Source organism: Megalobrama amblycephala, linkage group LG5, assembly GCF_018812025.1.
Source record: "Megalobrama amblycephala isolate DHTTF-2021 linkage group LG5, ASM1881202v1, whole genome shotgun sequence".
NCBI lineage: Eukaryota > Metazoa > Chordata > Actinopteri > Cypriniformes > Xenocyprididae > Megalobrama > Megalobrama amblycephala.
The window spans coordinates 4,608,600-4,634,732 of record NC_063048.1 but is presented as its reverse complement, the minus strand read 5'-3'; the positions used below and the strand labels follow the sequence as shown (position 1 = coordinate 4,634,732).

Genomic DNA, 26,133 nt, shown 5'->3' with positions numbered 1-26,133 from the left:
AAATCTAAATGAATCTTAATTTATAACAGTGAAGTCACTGTATCTTCAGTCTGTTGATTCTGTTGACTGTGAGTCTCTGTAGTGGATCCTTATTCACCATCAGATGATCATGAGGAGATCAGACTGTCATGTGCTAAAATAAAACACAAACAGTCACATGTGCAGAATGAAACATTACGTCTGTCACATCTTTTCCTAAGAAAACTAGATAAGCTTTATCAATTCATTCTCACACATGATAATAAAGCTGCTGTCTGATGCTCAAAGTCACTTTACAAAATCAAGAGGTCATGAAAGGTCACTTTCACACAACGGACAGCTGATCCAGAACCAGCAGAAATGATCATTACACTCCACTACAAATTTAAGATGTTGTAACTTATAATGTAATAACTAAATTGTTCATAATGTAATAATTTTATCAAAACATAATAATATCTTGAGCTCATAATGTAATCATTTTTACATTATGAGAAATTTATTACATTATAAACTCACCATATTGTCATAACTGTAACAACTTTTAAAACATAAAAAAATAGTATTCTCTTTTTTAAAAAATAATTCCAGTCTTAAACTACCTGAAAACTGCAACATATTTTAATATTCATCCAAGTATTATGATTATTATTATATTTGTATTAAACATAAAGCATTGTTATTCCCTTACAGTACATTTTAAAATCTAAATACAATCTTAACCTGCCTACAAAATCCACCAGATTACTGATATTATTATTATTATTACTATATAATGTTTACATACTGTTAAATGACAGTTAAATACCAACACTGTACAAATGCTGTGAATAAAAAACTCTCACGGTATCAATGTGTGTGTGTGTGTGTGTGTGTGTGTGTGTGTGAGATAGATCACGTTATCTGCTTCAGCCAATCGCAGCACAGAGTGCAAGTTTATCAAACATTTCTTCACTTTAATACAAGTTTCAGCGAAACAAATCCTGAATGTTCATCAGAGGACATGTTGAAAAATACAGTATAACTTACAGTCATGTACAGTGGTTATAAAGAGTCTACACACCTCTGTTAAAACAGTTTAGTTTGGTCAACATGCCCTCTGATGAAGAAATGTTTGCTAAACTTGTACTCTGTGCTGTGATTGGCTGAAGCAGATAATGTGATTTTATGTTTTTAAAGCTGTTACAATTATGACAATATGACAATGTGTTTGGTGAGTTTATAATGTAATAATTTTCTCATAATGTAAAAAAAAAAGTTATTACATTGAGCTCAAGATTTCATAACATTTTGAGAAAATTGTTACATTATGAACATTTTATTACAATAATAATATAATACTTATTACATTATGTGCAGTTATTACATTATGAGTTTCTACAAACCCAAACCTCAGATTATCACACACACAGAGACAGTTAAAGGGTAAAAGCTGGAAATAACATTAATATTATTTTCACAATCAGTCACAACACTATGAGCAGAATTAAACTCAATTTAAACAGTTTAAAGTTCAGAGACCTACAGAAACTGAAGCTGAATTTAAGACTCATTATCTGATGATCTCAGACACAATATTCACACACATGTGCTGTTACTGAACCTGGTACAGTTTCCTTTTATTTCTAGTGAGTAAAACAGACATTTAAACTTTATATGAAAATATGATGATGAAAATTGTTAAAAACCTATTGTTACCTTAGTATCTGCAGTTTATAATGTGGATCATTCTTCAGATCAGAGAGCAGCTTCACTCCTGAGTCTCCTAGATTATTCCCAGACAGATTCAGTCCTCTCAGGTGTGAGGGGTTTGATCTCAGAGCTGAAGCCAGAGCAGCACAACCTTCATCTGTGACTCCACAATCCATCAACCTGTAGAGAACAATGACACACTCTTCACTCTCTCAGATCAGATCAACACACATTAAGCCTCCAAATCTACAAATCTTAACGTAACCAGTTAATAAATAAATAAATAAATAAATATCATAATGCTGTCAATATGAAATAAATACTCATTTTGTCATAAAATACATCAGTTTGGTTTAGGGGATAGAAAATACAGTTTAAACAGTATAAAAACATTATTTCTATATTAAGTCACCATAAAACATTGAAACCCAATGTGTGTGTGTGTGTGTGTGTGTGTGTGTGTGTGTGTGTGTGTTTATTGACATATCAGGACACAAATGTGTATAATGACATGGGTATGACATAAGTATTACAAAAAGAGGTGACTTATGAGGACATGTTCCCACTTTTCAAAAGGCTTATAAATCACACAGAATGAGTTTTTGTGAGAAAGTAAAAGTGTGCACAGTTTCCTGTGATGGGTAGGTTTAGGGGTAGGGGTAGTGTAGGGGGAGAGAAAATACGGTTTGTACAGTATAAAAACCATTACGCCTATAGCATGTCCCCACAATTCACAAAAACAAACGTGTGTGTGTGTGTGTGTGTGTGTGTGTGTGTGTGTGTGTGTGTGTGTGTGTGTGTGTGTGTGTGATTAATGTATTTGTAAACATTTTAAGGAACTCTTGATACTAATGTAATTAATGTCCAATAAAGGCTGTATTAAAGCACTTAATGATATTTTCAGTCTTTCCGTGACCTAATCTAAAGTGAAAACTCTTTATGGTTAATAAGTTTTTAACAAAACATTATCTAACTCTTTACATATGATTTAATTAAACAATAACAATGAATGAAGAACTAATTTTTCACATATAGTCTATTAATGTATTAACTACAGTTTATAAACTATTAATTAACTATGTAAGAGCCATTATGTCTGTAATTCTGTTTTTTGACCACTGGGTGGAGTATTGGCCTTATCTATAGGCTAGTTATATAGTTGTACATTAGATTACAATTTCTGTAGTTTCCTGTTTAAACCTACATGAAAATCTTGAAAAGCAGTTTCATTTCTATGTTTGTTCTGATGTATTTATTTTTGCTATTACTCATAATTTGATTATTTGTTACTATTTTATTACTTATTGTTTATTTGTCTAACAATATTTAAAATTTAATTGAGTTAATCTAGTAGCTTTTGGTCATAACCCTATTTATTAAGGTTACATGTGTGAAAAACAACAAAAGCAATAACTAGGCTTATTTTATAGGCCCATTTTCTTTTCTTTTACTTTACTAATTTTTTGTTGTGGGGCAAGTGAAAATTTGAACCACTGGCCCGACTGGGGAATCAGTTTGTCTGATAGCATTATTATTATTATTATTATTATTATTATTATTATTATTCAATATTTCTATAGATTCAATATTTCTATAAATTGTGAATTATTTTGGTCATGATAATCATGTAGTGAAAGATCTGATATGGTGACAGCCCTGGTTCAGGTGAAACACAAAACTTCCCTCTTTTCAGCTGCAGATACACATTTTGAGGCAATGATCACACTTTTGAAAGGTTGGTCTGTTTGCTCAAGCATTACAAGATAAGATGATTTACACCAAACATTTGTGATTTAAAAAACCCTCTTCACTGTAACCTGTGTCTGTTGTCTGGTTTGTAGTTTGTTCGGTTTATTTACTTTCTTTTGCAGGATAATAATATATTTAGATCTAAATTTTATTTTTTTCAGGAAGACTCCTCACTCCTTCCTTCTACTGCCGGCAGGATCTGACGGTTCAAGCAGGAATCTGTCACTGAACCGCCGGATGGGGTTTACGCCAAAGGATATTTTTTTATGTACTATCTACATATTAATCCTTATTCACTTCGAGTCTTTATGATAGAGATGATCTTACCACAGTGTCTCCAGTTTGAAGTGAGGATTCTCCAGTACAGCAGAAAACATCTTCACTCCCGAGTCTCCTAGATTATTCCCAGTCAGACTCAGTTCTCTCAGGTGTGAGGGGTTTGATCTCAGAGCTGAAGCCAGAGCAGCACAACCTTCATCTGTGACACCACAATCACTCAACCTGTAGAGAACAATGACACACTCTTCACTCTCTCAGATCAGATCAACAAGGAATTTCTCATGATCACATTCAAACTAACAGTGTGATGATAAGGTGAGAGAGACAATGAGAAAAAATGAATAAAGTCAGTTTCCTCTGAAATCATCTTTTTGCCGCTGAACTCAATATTCAGAAACTGAAACTCTGACATCAAATTCTACTACAGATTTATAATAGTGAATAAGAATAATTGATATGACATCTGTAGCTCTCCTATCAACACACTGATGTGAGAATCACCCAAATACATTTTCAGTAACACTTTCTATGAAGCCTGTGTTTATAATGCATTATAATGATATTCTTAATGCATTATAATACATGCATAATGCCTTATAAACAACCTTATAATATGCTGTATCATCTTATAAATAATCATAATAATAGTAACAATATGATATAATACTTGACTATTTGTGGTTATAACTTTTAAGAGTATGATGCATTATAACACCAGATGAAGCCTGCATTCATAATGCATCATAAGGGTAATCTTAATGCATCATAATGCACACATAATGCCTTATAAAAACGTATAATGTTGCATCATCTAATGAATATTCATAACAACAGTAATAATACTTAACTCTCTGTGGTTATAAATAAGAGTATGATTATTTATAACACACAATGAACATCATTTTATCCACTTAAGTTTCATATTTTAGTTTCCCAAGTCTCATATCTTGACATTGTTGACTGAAGATCTGCACAGTATAATACTGCATCTTATGAGTGTCATTTTACTGCTTAAAGTGACTTGAGCGACGCCTACTGAACAGGAGAGCGTGTGCTGCATCGATTGAGATATTGTCATGCCACAGCTGGAAAGTTTGGATAATTCAGACGAGGAGACGACACATGTATCTCACATCACCACACGCATGTGTCTGTACGATACCTGTGAGAGTGCCCTTCAGCCATTAGAGGGCACTCCGTCCCGACTGTCATTTCCACCTGTCTCATGACTACATTCCCCATACAACTTCCCGGACTAATCACCACTCATCATGCACCAGCTGTTTGTATTTTCTCATTAGTGTCTGTCTATTTAGTCTGAGTTGTTTCTGTCTGTTCTTGTGGTTCATTGTTTGATGTCACCCTCGAGTCTGATCCCTGTTCTCCCGTTTTGGTTTGTAGTTTCTTGTTTCGTGTTTCTTGTTTCATGTTTGGACTGTCTATTTATGGATTATGACCTTTGCCTGTACCCTGGATTACGCCTTTTGGATTTGCCCACAATAAACACCATTGCTGCAATTGGATCTATCCCGTCTTCATGAGTTACGTGACAGAATGAACCACCACTTAAGATCCAGCAGCATGAGGACTATTTTGTCAGGCACATGCAGGGAGCGTGTGGCTCTGCTTGGGGCAGTGATGGCGTTACGCCAGGAGGGAGAAGAGGTAGGATGCTTTGCCAAGGTCTTTTGGACGATGGCGGTGGGGCTGAGGTACAACGATGCGGCACTGAAGGATATCTTTAATGGCTGCATTGACGATCCTCTACCTCGGTGTGAGATGGAGGGGCTACTGGACTTGGATTTCTGGAGATTCGCCGCCTATCTTCGCCACCGGATAGATTGGGCCTCACCAAGTCAACCAGGCAGTGTGCATGCTCCTGACCATGAATCCGTCTCTGAAGTCACCGGGGAGGTGGGCACTGAGCCTCAGCTTCACCCGGTAAAGCGAGGAGGAGGAGAAGGAAGAAGGTTTCCTTCGGACGTCAGGGCCCGGAGGCCGCTCCGGTCAGTGAGTCCGCTCCAGAGCCCGCTCCAGCCAGTGAGTCCACTCCAGAGCCCGCTCCAGCCAGTGAGTCCACTCCAGAGCCCGCTCCAGCCAGTGAGTCCGTTCCAGAGCCCGCTCCAGCCAGTGAGTCCGTTCCAGAGCCCGCTCCAGCCAGTGAGTCCACTCCAGAGCCCGCTCCAGCCAGTGAGTCCACTCCAGAGCCCGCTCCAGCCAGTGAGTCCACTCCAGAGCCCGCTCCAGCCAGTGAGTCCACTCCAGAGCCCGCTCCAGCCAGTGAGTCCACTCCAGAGCCCGCTCCAGCCAGTGAGTCCACTCCAGAGCCCGCTCCAGCCAGTGAGTCCACTCCAGAGCCCGCTCCAGCCAGTGAGTCCACTCCAGAGCCCGCTCCAGCCAGTGAGTCCACTCCAGAGCCCGCTCCAGCCAGTGAGTCCACTCCAGAGCTTGCTCCAGCCAGTGAGTCCACTCCAGCCAGTGAGTCCGCTCCAGAGCCCGCTCCAGCCAGTGAGTCCGCTCCAGAGCCCGCTCCAGCCAGTGAGTCCGCTCCAGAGCCCGCTCCAGCCAGTGAGTCCGCTCCAGAGCCCGCTTCAGTCAGTGAGTCCGCTCCAGAGCCCGCTTCAGTCAGTGAGTCCGCTCCAGAGCCTGCTCCAGTCAGTGAGTCCGCTCCAGCCAGTGAGTCCACTCCAGAGCCCGCTCCAGTCAGTGAACCCGCTCCAGCCAGTGAGTCCACTCCAGAGCCCGCTCCAGCCAGTGAGTCCACTCCAGAGCCCGCTCCAGCCAGTGAGTCCACTCCAGAGCCCGCTCCAGCCAGTGAGTCCACTACAGAGCCCGCTCCAGCCAGTGAGTCCACTACAGAGCCCGCTCCAGCCAGTAAGTCCGCTCCAGCCAGTGAGTCCATTTTGGGTGAGCCACCGCCTCACCCTCATAAGCGGAGGAGAAGGAGGAAAAGGGCTTCCTCCGTCCTACAAGGCCTGGAGACCACTCTAGAGGTTGTTCGTTGGTTCTCCAAGCGCCTTTCCCTGCCGGCGCCACCGAAGCGCCTTTCCCTGCCGGCGCCAACTAAGCGCCTTTCCCTGCCGGCGCCAACTAAGCGCCTTTCCCTGCCGGCGCCAACTAAGCGCCTTTCCCTGCCGGCGCCAACTAAGCGCCTTGCCCTGCCTCCTGAGCAGCCAGAGCTGGCCACGGAAACCGTCACCGAGCTGTCCGCTCTCCCTGATACGGCCACGGAGGCCGTCACCGAGCTGTCCGCTCTCCCTGATACGGCCACGGAGGCCGTCACCGAGCTGCCCGCTCACCCTGATATGGCCACGAAGCACCCTTGGCTAGTCCTGCCGCCGCCGTCCAAGCCTTATGCCCTGCCGCCGCCGTCCAAGCCTTATGCCCTGCCGCCGCCGTCCAAGCCTTCTGCCCTGCCGCCGCCGTCCAAGCCTTCTGCCCTGCCGCCTCTGCCCAGGCTACCAGAACCGTTGAGACCCGCCTGGTCTGTTCCTCCAGCACCGCCCTGGCACTCAGCCAGGAATCCAGACCTGCCAGTGCCCGCCTGGTCAGTTCCTCCAGCGCCACCCTGGCACTCAGCCAGGACTCCAGAACCGCTGGAACCAGCCTGGTCAGTTCCTCCAGTGCCACCCTGGTGTTCAGCCTGGACCCCAGACCTGCGGGAACCTGCCTGGTTAGTTCCTCCAGCGCCACCCTGGCAATCGGCCAGGACTCCAGGCCTGCTGGCGCCCGCCTGGTCAGTTCCTCCAGCGCCACCCTGGCAATCAGCCAGGACTCCAAGCCTGCCAGTGCCCACCTGGTCAGTTCCTCCAGCACCGCCCTGGTGTTCAGTGAGGTACCCGGGATCTGGCCCACCATCCCTCCCCTGATCCTCCTCCGGTCCACCTCCCTCCTGAGTTTTTTGTGTTTTTGTTTGTTGTCTGGTGGAGCGTCTGGTAGCCGCTCCTTTGAGGGGGGGTAATGTCACGATCACCTGTGAGAGTGCCCTTCAGCCATTAGAGGGCACTCCGTCCCGGACTGTCATTTCCACCTGTCTCATGGATTACATTCCCCATACACACTTCCCGGACTAATCACCACTCATCATTGCACCCAGCTGTTGTGTATTTTCTCATTAGTGTCTGTCTATTTAGTCTGAGTTGTTTCTGTCTGTTCTTGTGGTTCATTGTTTGATGTCACCCTCGAGTCTGATCCCTGTTCTCCCGTTTTGGTTTGTAGTTTCTTGTTTCGTGTTTCGTGTTTCTTGTTTCATGTTTGGACTGTCTATTTATGGATTATGACCTTTGCCTGTACCCTGGATTACGCCTTTTGGATTTGCCCACAATAAACACCATTGCTGCAATTGGATCTATCCCGTCTTCATGAGTTACGTGACAGTGTCATGCTGCTCTCGTGAGAAGAAGGAAGAAAGAGAGGAAATTGTTGAATAAAGTCGTTATTTTTGCCGCACAAAGTATTCTCGTCGCTTCATAACATTAAGGCTGAACCACTGTAGTCACATGACTGTTTTAAATATGTCTTTATACCTTTCTGGGCATTGAAAGTGTAAATTAACTTGCTGTCAATGGAGGCCTCACTGAGCCATCGGATTTCATCAAAAATATCTTAATTTGTGTTCTGAAGATGAACGAAGGTCTTACAGGTGTAGAACGACATGAGGGTGAGTAATTAATGACATCATTTTCATTTTTGGGTGAACTGACCCTTTAACCCTCAGGGGTCTGAGGATTTTTGGGGCCCTGGAGAAGTTTTGACATGCCCTGACATTTGTGCTTTTTTCAGTTGTTCATAAACATATTAATGACAAAAGTGTCATTACACTGTATTCAGCACAAACTAGACTACAATAATATGTGAGGAACATGTATGTACATGTTTGTGTTTTTGGTTATTGAAAAAACAAAAAACTTAAGTCACTGAAATAAGGCCAAAAATATATATTGAATACAGTTTTGTCCATTATATCGATGGTATCATGATACAGTGATTCTGAAAAAGCCTACTCTATTCATTGCCGCACAATTTGATGTAGAACTGTGTGTAACAGAAGAGGCAAAAAGTGTTTGTTCACAGTATTTGTATTTATTCAAGACATTGTGATGTCTGTTTCAAAAAAGTCTTGCACAGTGCCTGAAAACATAACATTTCTGGACTTCTGGAAATAACAGAAATACATAAACAAATAATGAATGCGAAAAATAAATAAATACACATTTCAGTTCTCAAAGAAGTTAATCCTCTGCAGCAGCTCAGGTGACAACAGCACCTCTAGGGTCATCATGGCCACCAAGGCAAGCCCCCATTGCCCCTGGGCTTCTTCATCTCCTGCGGTACACATAAAAACAGAGCAAAAATAGTGTTATCAGCCCTCAAAAATCTGTATTGTTTTAAACCCAATACATATTCATATTTCATATAGCCCATTCATAAAATCAAAATGCTGCATTAGAGATCAATTTGGCTTAAGAGCTTCCTACAGGAAATGAGTATAGCCTATATATATTTGCTTCGTTAAATACAATACACAGTAAACTAACTGCATCAGATTTGTGAACACACATAAGACTACACAGAACACATAAGACTAGTGTACTCACCAAATAGTTGATTGTCTATCTGCAATACTTCTGCCCTTTCCTGGCTGCATCCAATAGTTTTTTGTTTCCAAGGAACTTCTTGTACATATCTGTGCAGGGAAAGGTGAAATTGACACAAACTTGGAGCTCAGCCTTGACGCTGTCCACATCCAGACAATTCCTCTCATTTCTCCATGCAGATGTCATCATTGAAAAGACTCGTTCTGTGTGTGCATTGCTGCATGGGATGGAGAAAATATAGCCGCTGATCTTCCTGAGATTCACAAGTGGTTCATCTGCTTTGGAAAACAGTTTCAGATATCGCTCCTCACTGTGGCAACCTTCCATTTCCGGAGAGGTGAAGGAAGCTTTCACCATGGCATATTCCTCATACAGTCCAGTCTTCAATGTCTTTCAGATTGCAGGCCTGGACAGCATCACTGTATTCTTCATGTGACACAGCAGTTGTGAGGTCAAGCTTTGCCACTTTGCTATGAAAGCTGTTCTCAGAGAAGTCATATCTTTCACTTATGTATTTCTCGGCTCTTTCATAGAAACCAAGAAAATCTTCCACACATTTATTTCCCAGGTAAGGGGGTAGCTGCTTGAGTCTGCTGTTCACAGTAAAGCCAAAGAACCTGTCCGTCATCCTTCTCTCAAGTTTCTGTTTCAGTTCAGTCGTTACCTTAAACACACACGTTATGCTGAACGATTTGGCCTCAAGTGCTTCAATGGTGTCTGAGAAGACTTTAAGAATGTGGCTGAGGAAAAGAAAATATGTCTCAGACGCTTCGATGCTTTCCTCTCCAAAACATTTCCACAAAAACTGGGAGCATTGCTCCTCACCTTCACTCTGAAAGTAGCTGGTCAGGGGCTTCCAATACTTCAGTATTCTGTCAATAGATGGAAGCAGGACAACCACCTTGTGACGAAATGCCGTAGCAGGTTGCATTCTTCCACTTCCACAAACTCACAGAATTCCTTCAACTGTGCTGTTCTGCTTGCTGACATGCTAAAATGGCTGTAAACCTTGAGCACAGCATTTTCAACATCAAAATCCAGGCTGCCTGCTGCATATCTTGTTGCATTGTGTAGGATATGGGCTAAACAATTTGCAGGTAGCACATCCTTCTGAGCCAGTTTCAATTTCTGATAAACACTGTTGTGTTTTCCATAGTAGACACTGGCGTTGTCTGCTGCATATGCAGACATGTTTTTCACATGAAGACCAGACGTCTCCAGTTTAGCCAGCAGCTGGTTTGTTAAAGCCTCTGAAGTTTCGTTGCTGTCACTATAAAAATCTAACAGTGCATGTTGCACACCTTCCTCAAAGTGCAAATATCTCAGTACAATCGGGAAAAACTTGGTCGTACCTCTGTTTGATGCGTCCGTTGCCACTGAAAAAGGCAGATTGTTTAATTTGATGTAATCTGAATGTATATGTACAGAGTAGGGCGCTAGGACATTCTCACACAAAGCCTTAGCTTTTGTTTTCCCACAGGTCATCCCCTTAGCTGTAGAGTCACTAAAGATCTCTCTGTCCACTTTCACTCCACAGTCGACACTCCTGTATGACTGATGATGCTTGACTGCATGATAGACTTTACAAAGCTCTGCAGCGGAGATTTTGTCATCCTGAGCTGATGATGCTTCTCGAAAAAATGACCTCAGGGAAGACGTACCTGCAGCTCGTCAGTGTCACGGATCCCTTGTCTCCCGGACTCCATATCCCATGATCCTCTTGTCTCCACACCTGCACTCACTTCCCTCGTCTTCTCCTCCTCATCACGGATTGCCTGCACCTGTTCCTGATTGTCTTCACTCCCTATATAATGGACTCACTCCCTTCACTCCTTGTCTGTCCTAAATGTTATATTGAGTATGTCTGGTGTTTCCTTGCGTTGTTCATTAAAGACCCATTGTTATTGTGGAGATCCGTATTTGCCTCGTCTTTACACCAACTACCGTAACAGAAGGACAGACCAGAACCGTTGGATTTCCACACTGAAGGAATGGGTATTCTCCTGTTTCCCGAGCCTCTAAAACCTCTCAGGGCGGACGAAAGACTTTGCCATCTGCGGCAGAGTGGCAGGCCATTGGAGAGGTATGTGGAGGAGTTTTTGGAGGTTTCGTATTTGGTGAGCTGGACTGATGCCTGCCTTAATGCTGTTTTTCTGATGGGACTGGACAGGGACGTTATTCGTTATAACGAACCAGCCTGTAATTTCTCCTTAGTCGATTCCCTGAATGTGATTCTCCTGTTAAATGGTTCTAATTTTGAAGTGGATAAAGTTCCAGAGAACCAGAGTCCTTGTCCAGCCCCATCAGCAGCTTATCGGGCATCACCAGCTCACCTTACCCCAAAGCCCTGCACATACCGCTTCAACGGTCCTGCCCACTCCTGGCCGCCAGCTGCCACCGCCGGCGAACAATCCGCTCCAGCCGCCGCCGCCGAGCAATCCGCTCCAGCCGCCGAGCAATCCGCTCCAGCCGCCGCCGCCGCCGCCGAGCAATCCGCTCCAGCCGCCGCCGCCGAGCAATCCACTCCAGCCTTTCACGAGCCGCCAGAGGATACTGGCTGGTTGATAGACTTTATTACAGAGTCCATCGCCGTGGCAGCCCACTGCACCTGACCCGCCATGGCAGCCCACTGCTCCTGACCCGCCGTGGCTGCCCGCTGCACCTGACCCGCCGTGGCTGCCCGCTGCACCTGACCCGCCATGGCTCAAGGACCCGCCCTGGAGACCTCCACTCCTACCCATGCCTCTCCCTGCACCGGCATGAGGTCTCCAGGGCCCACCCCCCTCCCCGGTGTTTCTCCTACGGCCGAGGACCGCCTACCGGGAGGGGGAGGTACTGTCACGGATCCCTTGTCTCCTGGACTCCATATCCCATGATCCTCTTGTCTCCACACCTGCACTCACTTCCCTCGTCTTCTCCTCCTCATCACGGATTGCCTGCACCTGTTCCTGATTGTCTTCACTCCCTATATAATGGACTCACTCCCTTCACTCCTTGTCTGTCCTAAATGTTATATTGAGTATGTCTGGTGTTTCCTTGCGTTGTTCATTAAAGACCCATTGTTATTGTGGAGATCCGTATTTGCCTCGTCTTTACACCAGCTACCGTAACAGTCAGTTACTTTTATGTTTTTCCATGCTGGCATGTCAGTCAATGGCGGCTTTCCCTTGACAACTAACGTCCACTTCACAGCGACACAGTGTGCAAAATTCATGAAAGCGTCTCTGCTGCTTTTTGCTATAAATTCGTGCTCTTTTGTCCATTCCGGATTAAACGAGGTCTGACGTTTCGGCATGTTAACGTGATGATATGACGTAGCCAGCATGTGGAGGCTTGTTTACGTTTTTAACCAATGATATATCAGATATTTATTTGACACCGCTTTCAGCCAATCGTTTGTTTGACCAGAGATCTTACGGCATTAGACGCTATGCTGCTGCGTCCTAATAAAGATTCTAGAGCGGGTTTTTTAGGCTGATTCAGCGCAACTCTAAAAAGGAGGACAAATGAGTGTCCAGTTTGAGGCTGTGCCGGACGCCGGACAGGGGGCTTAAAATCCGGACTGTCCGACCAAAATCTGGATGTATGGCCACCCTAATTTTGAGTCTCTTTCACACTGGTAAGAAAAAAACCGTGGTGGTATCGCCGGCGATACCTCAGAGTGTTAAGGACTTTACACTTGCTTGACTAAATGAAGAAAATGACTTTGACTTGAGATCCAATGACTTGAAAATGACTTTATAACAACTAAAGTAATTAAATTGATTTTTATCAAAATAAGCTACAGAAGATCAGAGTTTGCTCAATCACGTGACGCTGCACAAGCACAGAAAAACATAAAGCGGGTGAGAGTGCTAAATACAGAGGGAAAACTGTTATTTATATACCAATAACACAAAACTGTTAATGATATATCAGTGATTTATTGATGTTCCTGTATAAAGCAGGGTCAGACATTATTACAAATGACACCAGAATTAATAAAATGCACCCAAAATTCAAAATGTAGTGGCCCCAAAATGGCCCTAGTATGAGCTTTTTATATTTAACATGTGATATTTAAGCAATATTTCCAGAATATTAGCACGGCTGCTAATGTGATATTAATTTTATACAATAGTTCAGTGAACTAAAAGTTAAATGTTTTTGCTCTATTTCTCACAACGACAATATCTCAAACAAGCCACAGCAAAAGAGGCATGTGTCTCTGCAGCACCAACACACAGTGGTGTTTCATTATTGAATGAATCCAGAGTTTTGAACGAATCGGTTCAGTGATTCAGTGATTCAGTCACTTGCTTCATTCCAGAATGAATCGGTCATTTTGAATGAATCAGTTGAGTGAATGCTTCTATGACTCATTCATTAAGACAGTGATTTACTGCCACCTACTGGCTGTTTTAATTTCATAATTTCAGTTACTGTTGCTTTGTCTGACAAGCCGTGGCGCTGTCACGCCACACAGTGAAAACTACATCGCGGAGCAAAGAGGACACTGACAACACGTCGACAGACAAGACGGCAGGTTACTTATAATATTAAACAAAGTCCCAGCTTTCAAAATGTGTAGTTTTTAAAAAAAAATTAAAACAATAAAAAACTTTTTTTTTTTCTTGAGCTCCTCAGCTCAAGAGTCTCGTAAACCGATCATCTACTAGTTCATTTATAGCATCAAATAAACATGAATGAACATGAGAAGGAATGTTGTTTCAAATGCAGAAAGACGTCAGTACACACCATTTTTCAAGTTTAAGTCCACCGAGGTTAATCTTCTAACTCCTGACTGCTTTGTGGGACAAAATGGCAGATTCGGCGTTCTGATTGGTTAGACTGCTTGTCATCAAACTCCCGGCGAAGGGTCAATTAAAAGTATAATATATAATTTTTCCCCCATCTAATTTTTTTCTATATTCAAAATTCTATATTTAAAAAAAATAATCTCAACATGTTTAATGCTGTTAATTGCAGTGTAAATGCATTCACCTTTAAGATTACATATACATTAACATGGTTAAAAATCCCTTTTGGTTTGAAAATGTTTAAAAATGTCCCTGAAAATCAGTTTAAAGGTGGTACAGAGGATGTTTTCGTCGACTGAGTTTTTGAAATGAGCGTTTGAAATGATACACATTTTACGACTAGCTAAAACACTTAGTGGATTCATTATGTCGGACTCACCTCATAATCAGTTGTTACTCCTGTCTCCTGACAAAAACATTGCATGCGGCACCTGTGGAGTGTGGAAAGTTACTAGAGCGCGCAGCCTCGCGTCTCTCACAAGGAACGTCATGGCAGTGATTGACAAGCCAGAGGGCTGATGTTTTTAAGGCCCTACCTCGTGCACAGATGATGTATATTAATAATATTCCTTTCAGTGCACCTAATAAATAGTCTTTTATCACTTAGTAAACACAGTTTCAAGTAATATTGCAAAAATGTATAAAACAAAACATCCTCTTTACCACCTTTAAGGAGTCAAATATTGGCTCTTAATATAAAGTTAATTTCTGTCACTTCCCTGCCGGTGATATTCCATAAAATATATTTAAGTAAAGTTAAATAAAATGACATTTACTAATAAACCAATATAATTAATGCATCACACTTGTGAATTCACCTTCAACATTTTACGTATTATTGTTATAATAATAATTCATATTAATATCAATTATTTTACTAATTGACTTTAATCAGTGTTTTGATTAAATTGACGATAATCATGATATTTAAAAATGAAGTATCATCATCATGTTAATTAGGTGTGTCACAATATACTGGTATTGGTGATAACCATAATATTTAAAATGATGAATAATACACATATGATAATGACACAAATAAATAATCCAGCGCCAGTATCTGATCAAGGACCACGGTTTCAGCTAAAGATCTTCTTTACTGTTTTCTACTGAAGAAAACAGTCACCTTCATCTCTGATGGTCTGAGGGTGAGTAGATCAACAGCAGATCTTCATTTTGGGGTGAACTATCCCTTTAATTCTCTTTCCTTCTGGATTAAACGTTGTCAAAAGTTATCAACCAATCAGAATAGACCTCCTGACCGATGAAAATGCTACAGGAAATCTTATTGGCTGAAACTAAAATGCACCAGAAATTAGTTTGAAAAATCAAAGGTGGCTTTTCAAACCCCTCTGATGTTCGATTTATTTAAATAAACAACATATTATATTCTCTTAAGACACACTGCATATAAAAAAAGTGTTGCCATTTTCCTCAACTGAATTGAGTTCATTTGTTTTTATTTAATGTTTACTTGTCTTTTTTGTAAATTGAATTCAGTTTGAAATCAAGTTTGAAATCAATCTTTCTTGCGCTGCATGTAAACTATTGCAACAAAGTTACTCTATTGTAAAGACAAATACACAGAGTGAATAAATGTTTCAGTGAGATTATATGATAATTAATCAATGTTTAAATAAGTAAACAAAAGCCTAAATTAAAATCTGTTCATCATATAAAGTGGACGTGTCTCTTCAGAAGACTTGAATTAAACGCTCCATTCAAATGGATTACTGTTACAACGAGTCTTGTGCTTTTTGAAGCTTGAAAATAATGATGGCCTTGACAAAATGGATGGACACAAATTGAGATATTAAAATATCTATATGGCAGTATACAGTATGTTGCGGTTTTCCTCATGGTATTGAAAATGATACTGAATATTGATATTTTTCAAGGTATCGCATTGAAGTTAGAAACTCCAGTATCATGATCACTAATTCAAAAAGGTAAAACTTTACTATTTTCTACACAAATCTATGATTTGATTGAATATATATTAGTACAGTAATTCATTAAATATCGCCAGCTAAAAAGTAACCAGTAACTAGTACTCTGAGGAGTTTTTGAGAAGAGTACTTTGTACTTTTACTTCAGTACTTTTTGACACCAGTAATTTTACTTGTAATTGAGTATTCAGCAATGTAACAGTACTTGTATTTAAGTACAGTTTTTACAGTACTGACAGAAGGAAGTTATTTCACACTGGTTGCCATTAAGTGTAATGGTTACACTTTATTTTAAGGTGTCAGTATTACAGTGTAATTATACATTTAAGTACTGAGTAATGACAACTACATGTACTTACTATAGGGTTAGGGTTAGGATGAGAGTTTGGTTTAGGGTTAATTGCACATAATTATGCATAATTTCTAGTTATTACTACAGTAAATACATGTAACATATGTAACAATGATGCTGTAAAATAAAGTGTTACCGGTGTAATTGTTCCCTTTTGAATGCAATGGTGTGATTCTTCAATAAATAAATTAATTAATTAAAGATCAATTTGACTGATAGCATTTTTTTTCAAGATTTCTATAGATATCGAAATATTTTGTTATTCGTGATTTATTTTGGTCACATTATTCATGTAAAAATTATACAGGTGAACCACACAAAACTTCCCTCTTTTCAGCTGCAGATACACATTTTGAGGCAATGATCACACTTTTGAAAGGTTGGTCTGTTTGCTCAAGCATTACAAGATAAATTGATTTACACCAAACATTTAGATCTAAATTTTCTTTTTTTCAGGAAGACTCCTCACTCCTTCCTTCTACTGCCGACAGGATCTGATGGTTCAAGCAGGAATCTGTCACTGAACCGCCGGATGGGGTTTACGCCAGAGGATATTTTGCATAAACTATCTACATATTAATCCTTATTCACTTCAAGTCTTTATGATAGAGATGATCTTACCACAGATCCTCCAGTTTAGAGTGAGGATTCTCCAGTACAGCAGAAATCATCTTCACTCCTGAGTCTCCTAGTTTATTCAAAGACAGATCCAGTTTTCTCAGGTGTGAGGGGTTTGATCTCAGAGCTGAAGCCAGAGCAGCACAACCTTCATCTGTGACACCACAATCCCACAACCTGTAGAGAACAATGACACACTCTTCACTCTCTCAACAGAGACTTCATTATTAAAAAGAAACAAAAAACAAAAGCACAAATCCCCATGTTTGATTTGAGTTTTACTATGTTTGTGTGTGTGTGTGTGTGTGTGTGTGTGTGTGTGTGTGTGTGTGTGTGTGTGAGTGAGAGGGAAAGCTAATATAAAAACTGATATAACAAATTATGTTAACAAATTATCACGTTAAATAATATAGAAAGATGATCACAGAAAAAAGATGGATGTGACGGTCATTAAGGATGAATGAATTCATGTTCTTCATGTATCAAAGTCCTGACTGTGAGAGTTTGTGTTTACAGTTTTTTTTCAATTTCTAACATACTTTTATTCAATCTGTATCACATTTTCAAATCTCTAAACAGATTTAGCACAACATCCGTCTGTTGAGACCTTACCATTAACACAATTCATGTCGTTTTCACACAAAATGCAGTCAATTAACACGTTTCTAAAAGGTTTAAATTTTCTATTCATACAAGTTTACCCCATACCAAAATCATGGATCTTTCTGATCTTATTTACAAATGCTTAAACACAGCATCACAGAAATGAAGACCGAATGTTTCACTCTTTAAATATAGTATAAACCTCTACTTCTGCAACAACAGCAGCTCAAAAGTATTGAAAAAAATATATAAAACAAATACAGAAACAAGTGATAAGCATTTTTAATTAGCAGATCACTGAAATATTGAGAAATAGCAGATTTCACAGTTGTTAAAACACATTTCTTGAAACCATCACTTATTTTCTCAAAACATTAAACACAAACACAAATCTTCCAACCAATTTCACAAAACCTCTGACTCTTATGGCAAAATCAAACAAAGCTTTCAGATCGTACACACATTAGGTGATATATAAACACTACAGATCATTCATTAGACACTACCAAAGCCACTGCAACCTTTAGCCAAAAGCGTAACAGCTAATGCTAACGCTCCGCCCCCGGCGGTACGAATGGAAGGAAACCAGAGGCTGTTTTTTGAATGGAAGTCAATGGATGAGAGGCTTCACTGTGCTGATTAAACAGCTTTTGCGGGGAAATAGCTAATCATTTAATTAATCAACAGCAGTTTGCTAATCTCCAGCATGTTTTACACTAAACAATACTTTCAATGGGAACTATATGTAGATTTTAGCTTGATAAAAATGTATTTTAAGAGAAGGCAGACTAGGGAATATTGTGACTGATGTTACTGCCATTACACGATAGGCTGAGAGGAGCCGCACGTGATTACAGCTTTTTCAAACGGCTTACACACAAAATCTTTTCATGTCACACGATTTTTGAAACTTGACACTCAAACAGCAGAACCACACACCAAATCTGCAAAACCACACACTAATTCTTGGCCTTTGACTCATTTTTCAATTTCATAAAACACTTTTTGCAAAACACAACACACAATTCTCTATGTAAGAGAATCTAACAGGAAGTATCTTGATTTCCTTTTTCAAACTCAACCAATCAAAATGCCACACTAATTCATCAGTGCCTCACACTAACTCCTCACATGCACAAACACTTATTGCTTTACTTACAGTTTTTTACGATTGCTTACACACTAAAATTAAAAGTAGTACACTATTAGCAAAACCTTACACTCAAGAAGCAAAACATCAGCCCATATTTGCACAACTATAAGCACATTGTCAACCTCACACTTGTTGCAAAACTCTACACACAGTGATTTGCAAAACACTAAACACACTTAACATACACTACACACAAAAATCTATCATGAAGTCACTTCCTTGCAATACCAAAGCACTGACTGTCAAATTACCGCACCGTCCAACCAATTGGTTCAACACAGTCATCAGGTGTGCAAACACTTGTTTGCTTACAGTTTTTTACGATTGCTTACACACTAAAATTAAACTTTTCCCACAATTAGCAAAACCTTACTCTCAAGGAGCAAAACACAAAGCTAGATCTGCACAACTATAAGCACATTCTCAGCCTCACACTTTTTGCAAAACACTACACACATTGTTTTGCACAACACTACACACACTTCTCTACATTAGACACAGAAATCTAACATAATGTCACTTCTTTGCCATTTCAAGACACTGCTTTCCAAAATACCACACCTTTAAACCAACTGATCAAACACAGCCGTCAGGTGTGAAGACACTTGGGTGCTTAACTGTAAACTCAACAATCAGGTGCTATAGTACTATAAAAAGGCAAAATGTGAGTTTATGAGTCTTCAACAAAATGAAAGGCAATGTTGCAGTAAGAGGGAGAGGGAGAAACATAATTTTGAATCATTTTGAATGTCCCGGGCCAACGCGGTGGTAACATCCCAATGTATGTTGCAATCACACAGAATGTTATCCTCCACCAGCATGCCAACTTAGGCTCTTACAACATGGCCACATATTCACATTTTAGACAGACTGCACAAAATCGTCACAGCAGAAGACCAAATGGATGCAGAGCAGATGAGACACATTGTCATATGGGACAATGTAAATTTCCACCTATCTGCCCTGGTCAAAAAACTGGTTTCATTAGCATCCACAATTTTCACTCCAATACATCACACCATACGGTCCCTTCCTTAAACCCATTGAGGAGTTTTTTGTTTGTTTGTTTGTTGTTTTTTTTGGCATTGAAGGTTTACAATCTCCAGCCCTGTGTCAGGATATCCCTCATTCAAGCCACGGAGAAGGCCTGACTGAACTGATGCAGGATCTGTGCAAGGATGGATTCACCTTTCAAGAAGATTCTTCCCTCGCTGTCTTGCGTGAAAGGACATCGCCTGAGATGTGGATGAAGCGCTATGGCCAGATCCGGCTAGGCCAAGAGATGATGCTTTGGTGTTTTGTCTCCACAAATATTTTTGTTCGTGTAATATATTATATTTAGAATATGTTCTAATTTTCAGTGCAAAATATAACCTTTGGAAAGGCATTGATGTATTGAATGGTTTTACAATGTGGTGAGAAATAAATATTTTCATCAATGTGCAGTACTGATCTTTTGTTTTTATATATATATTTATATATATATATATATATATATATATATATATATATATATTCATGTACTTTACTCTAACAATATCTCTGAAAAAATTAAACCCAGACTATATAATTAGAAAAGTATAAAAGTTACAAGTGTTTAAGATTGAGCACAGCAGTGTGTAAATGAATCAAACAGAATCAGAATGTATGAACCATGTGTGTTCCATACAGTGTCAAAGTTGGGTTTTGTTAAATTAATGTAAAGTTTTGAATGAAGTGTTTCATTTTGCAAATGATCTGAAGTGTTGTGCTACTTTGGTGTAGGGTTGTGTTAATTGTGTGTAGTGTTTTGACAAACCGTGCCCTGTTTTCAAAATTGTGCTTAAACAATCGTAAAAAACTGTAAACAGCAAAACATCCACTTGCACATATTTGACAATCGCAATATCACATATTTCATGCTATAGTTACAGTTTTTTACGATTGCTTAAGCACAATTTTGAAAACAGGGCCCGGTTTGTCAAAACACTACACACAATTAACACAACCCTACACCAAAGTAGCACAACACTTCAGATCATTTGCAAAATGAAACACTTCATTCAAAACTTTACATTAATTTAACAAAACCCAACTTTGACACCGTAAGGAACACACATGGTTCATACATTCTGATTCTGTTTGATTCATTTACACACTGCTGTGCTCAATCTTAAACTCTTGTAACTTTTATACTTTTCTAATTATATAGTCTGGGTTTGATTTTTTCAGAGATATTGTTAGAGTAAAGTACATGAATATATACAGTATATATATATATATATATATATATATATAAAAACACAAGATCAGTACTGCACATTGATGAAAATATTTATTTCTCACCACATTGTAAAACCATTCAATACATCAATGCCTTTCCAAAGGTTATATTTTGCACTGAAAATTAGAACATATTCTAAATATAATATATTACACAAACAAAAATATTTGTGGAGACAAAACACCAAAGCATCATCTCTTGGCCTAGCTGGATCTGGCCATAGCGCTTCATCCACATCTCAGGCGATGTCCTTTCACGCAAGACAGCGAGGGAAGAATCTTCTTGAAAGGCGAATCCATCCTTGCACAGATCCTGCATCAGTTCGGTCAGGCCTTCTCCATGGCTTGAATGAGGCACATCCTGACACAGGGCTGGAGATTGTAAACCTTCCATGCCAAAAAAAACAACAAACAAACAAAAAACTCTTCAATGGGTTTAAGGAAGGGACCGTATGGTGGGATGTATTGGAGTGAAAATTGTGGATGCTAATGAAACCAGTTTTTTGACCAGGGCAGATAGGTGGAAATTTACATTGTCCATATGGCAATGTATCTCATCTGCTCTGAATCCATTTGGTCTTCTGCTGTGACGATTTTGTGCAGTCTGTCTAAAATGTGAATATGTGGGCTGTGTTGTAAGAGCCTAAGTTGGCATGCTGGTGGAGGACCTCATTCTGTGTGATTGCAACATACATTGGGATGTTACCACAGCGTTGGCCCGGGACATTCAAAATGATTCAAAATTATGTTTCTCCCTCTCCCTCTTACTGCAACATTGCCTTTCATTTTGTTGAAGACTCATAAACTCACATTTTGCCTTTTTATAGTACTATAGCACCTGATTGTTGAGTTTACAGTTAAGCACCCAAGTGTCTTCACACCTGACGGCTGTGTTTGATCAATTGGTTTATAGGTGTGGTATTTTGGAAAGCAGTGTCTTGAAATGGAAAAGAAGTGACATTATGTTAGATTTCTGTGTCTAATGTAGAGAAGTGTGTTTAGTGTTGTGCAAAACAATGTGTGTAGTGTTTTGCAAAAAGTGTGAGGCTGAGAATGTGCTTATAGTTGTGCAGATCTAGCTTTGTGTTTTGCTCCTTGAGTGTAAGGTTTTGCTAATTGTGGGAAAAGTTTAATTTTAGTGTGTAAGCAATCGTAAAAAACTGTAAGCACCTTTATAACGATCGTGTTAGTTGAGCTACTCGCGATGGGCGCCGCCATGTTAGTTTGTGCCGCACAGAGAATCGGATCTGCTGGATTTACAACACATGAATTCACCCACTTCTCCCGAAATACATGAAAGTAATTGAGCCGCTGAACTGGGGAAGAACAGAGTAAACTTTAAAGCTATTACACATTGTGTATCTGATATGAATAAAACGTGTCATCTAATTATAAAGGATTATTATTGCCGCTTCTATAGACATCATTGTGTATTTTAATAACTCTACATGTATTGTTTTGTTTGTACTCAAGTGTATTTAAATGACCGAAACCTAAAAAACACATTATATGGTTGAAAACACTGCATATTTGTGATATAAAGCGCTGCACACGCCTGTCTCTGGTTAGCGCCAGCCAAAGCGCGCACGCACATTTGAATTTGACAGTTGATCACGTGATGCGCTGAACCTTCTAATTACACCGGTGTGATCGTACCATCGGCTGTTTCTCAATATGCGTTCTTCAGCGATCTTACATCCTTGTGTTCTTGCTCTACATCATCATCAACAGTCGAAGTTCGTTCCAGTACTAATGCGAACTTGAGAGAATCGAACTGTTAAAAATCCCAGAAGACGCTGCGGGCGGTCGACATACGGAAACCTGCAAGCTTTAAAGTTCTCGTACTCACTGAGATTCCCGCTACAAGCTCGCAAATACGTGACGGCTCCTGAAAGTAAACCGTTTGTTTTGCTTTATTTTAATAAAGTGATAACCTGAAGAATGCCTGCAGTATTTTTATTGGAATATAAAAAATAATCTTAACATTGACAAAGCATGTAACACAAAGGCTACTCATTTTCATAAATACACGCGGTGAAATAAAAATATATAAAATTATATGAAAACAATGTCTAAAATAATATGAAAGAAAGCTTTTAACAGGTTATGACATTTGTTTGTGATGATATGTTGTATTTATTGTGCATTAGCCACTTATAATATGCTGGGACGGTCAGTTGAGCAACAAGATCGCAGCACATCTCAATTCTCAAATGATGCGTTCTGTGTCCTCGTGTCCTTCCGAGTTCGTTCTTTCAAGGTCGCCTGGCAAGACTGGACTCCACGAGAACACAAGTCCGTTCTCTGCATTCTTGGAATTGAGAAACAGCAATAGACTGTAAAAAAAAAATCATACAAGATCGTAAAGATCGTACTCCTCAAAGGGTTAATGCGGGTTCTCTGGTGTTATTATAATGAAAAATGTTGAGCGCATTATTGTAACACGAGCACATCAAATGCGCGAGCGGGAATCTCTCAGCTCACAGGCGCGCGCTCTCGCTCAGATATTACATGTGCTCAAACTTTGTCCTCCTGAATCTAGAATTGTCTTCTCTCCAGGATTTAATGTTGCCAGAAGCGCAATAATAAGTGGACACCCACCGCCAGAAACATTCATTGGCGCATATGCCAAGTTTGCCAACAAATGTAAATCCATATTTACAGAGCGTAGTAATTGTAAATCTGTCTCGCACGTGTCCCTCATTGTCCCGCAAAATCACATCTACTGTCCTGCAGCAGATCAATAGTCAGGTGGTCACTCTAGGCCAGACCCAACATGAAGATGTGATGCTGAAGCAGAATGAATCTCTCACTTACTTTGGTTTTGCATTTTTATTTATTTTTTACTTTAACATGCTTTTTATTTAGAGTTTTCTTCGACCTTTTAGGCTTTTACATTTAGACTGATGTATTTTTACAGTATGCAAGTTCTGAATATACAGACATCCAATACTATATAATATTCAATATAATACTGTACTTGCAGTACATACAATATACTATATATTCACCTTACTTAGTTATGATTACTGTTTTTACAATTGCAAAATTAGTTTACTGTGTTACAATATACTTTTCTTCTGTAACTACATGCTCTGGATGCTGTTCTCCATTTTTTGATGTCGTGTCAGAGATTGTATATTATAGGGAGATAAGAGGGTCTGTTTCTCTTACCATTGAAGAAAGCGTAATGGTTAACTTAGTTTTTTTCCAACTGCTTACACACGTTTTCAAAACTTTGTCTCTTTTTTTCAAAACTACACACAAATCCAAGAATTGCACACACAAAATGCAAAATGCCTCACATCTCTTGCAAAATGAAGCACTGCATTCAAAATATCACAAACACATCTCAAAAGCAAACATTTGTCTTACTTTGCAAACACATTTGCCATAATATTCTATTTTTGGATATATCATATACACACAGTTATTAAAAACCTAAAGCTCTTCTTTCATAAGCTGCTGTGTACATTTCTGTACAAGATTGAAAGTAATTGGCAGAAAGATGTTGAAAAATTCATGGTAAGCATGAAAGCAAGATTGAAATTTTTTTTTTTTTTTACTGCAAGCATTTGTGGTTGTGAATACAGTGTTGCACAGTACAAAAGAAAATAAATGCATCAACCATATGTATTTGGACCCCTCCCCCCCAAAAAAAAATAGCAACCAAACAAACTAGCATAATTTTGAAAAAGGTGAATATTTAAAAGCAATGGTGCATATGTGTGTCCTGGTAGAGGACCAAATGTCCCCACAGGTAAAGTAATAGCAGTGCATTTTGACTTTGTTGGGACACTTTTACAGTTTTTGCCTATTGCTTGAACACTTTTTGCAAAACTTCGGCTCATTGTGTCAAAACTTTAAACACAAGCACACAAGACACAACACTAGGAAATAAACCATTCACATCTATGTAGAAATGAAACTCTGCTATCAAAACCTAACAATCGTTTGTCAAAATGTCACTCTGATGACAAAATGATACACACTTGCATCATATGAATACACTTTCAGATCAGCAGAAACACATTAGTCTACTTTATATAAAACTCTGAAGTGTTTAATTTTCACTGTTTTTATTCAGTTCATCAGTTAGCATTCTGTGAAGCTCAATGCAACACTTACAGTTTTTGTTCTTTTTTCCAACAAAGGTTTTCACAACAACCAAAAATGAAAGTACTGAAAGGTTACAAATGACATCAACTCAATACTGCACATCACAGTACTACTTCACAGTACAGTATACAGTAAATGCAGTAACACAAAAATAATACAAAAATAAAACAAAATACACTACTGTAAATACAGAAAAACAGGCCAGTTGTGCTTGGACGGGATTACAGATCCTGCCGTCTGTTTGGGTCTGGCCACATGATCCACCAACGTTGCTCTAATATCATCTGAAATACTGTTCTGTGCCTCTTCGACCATGTCCTACTCCTCTCTCTCTTTGTCTTCCTCTTCCTCTGCCTCTACCTCTTGCTCTCCCTGCCTCCATGCTTACAAAGTTCTCAAAGTGGCTCAACTGAGGCCTATTTGTGGTTGGCTGATTGGTGATCAGTTTTGTAAGTAAGTGTTTTAGGTGTGTATCTAAGTGTTTTCAGTCACTCAATGTGTTTTGTATTTTTAATAGATGTGTTTTCCCAATGATGCCCATGAGATTTCATTTATGAACGAAGTGTCTTATGAATGAAATAGTGTGTAGTGTGCAGAAGCAAGTGTGTTGTAGAATTGCAAATGAAGTGCAAAGCAGCGCTTTTGTTTAAGGTAAGGTTACACTGTGTTTAAAGTATAGTAACAAAAGTTTTGTAACTTTGGTCTAAGCATGCGTCTATAGTGTTCAAGCAATAGGCAAAAACTGTAAAGTCTCCATTATGAAACAAGCTTATTCATAAATCATACAGAATTAGGTTTTATGAACATCTAAAATAGCAGAATGTTTTCTGTCATGGGTAGGTCTAGTGGTAGGGTTAGTGTAGGGGGATATAATATACAGTTTGTACAGTATAAAACCATTACGCCTGTGTAATGGAAGCAGGGTCGGTGTCTCCACATGCCTCCTCCATTGCCTGGAGAAGTGTTATTTTGACATAGGGCA

The 26,133-nt window shown here is 39.6% G+C and overlaps 1 protein-coding gene across 1 annotated transcript; it reads right to left on the bottom strand.

Moving 5' to 3' along the window:
- On the bottom strand, nucleotides 1-25,466 carry LOC125269397 (ribonuclease inhibitor-like). The gene is made up of 5 exons (XM_048192351.1): nucleotides 25,377-25,466; nucleotides 17,018-17,220; nucleotides 3,748-3,921; nucleotides 1,678-1,851; nucleotides 1-133 (listed from the first exon to the last, which is right to left on the bottom strand). Exons 1-5 carry the CDS (start codon nucleotides 25,464-25,466, stop codon nucleotides 127-129), a joined length of 648 nt encoding a protein of 215 aa, XP_048048308.1. The 3' UTR covers nucleotides 1-126.
- Nucleotides 25,467-26,133: the final 667 nt, after the last annotated feature.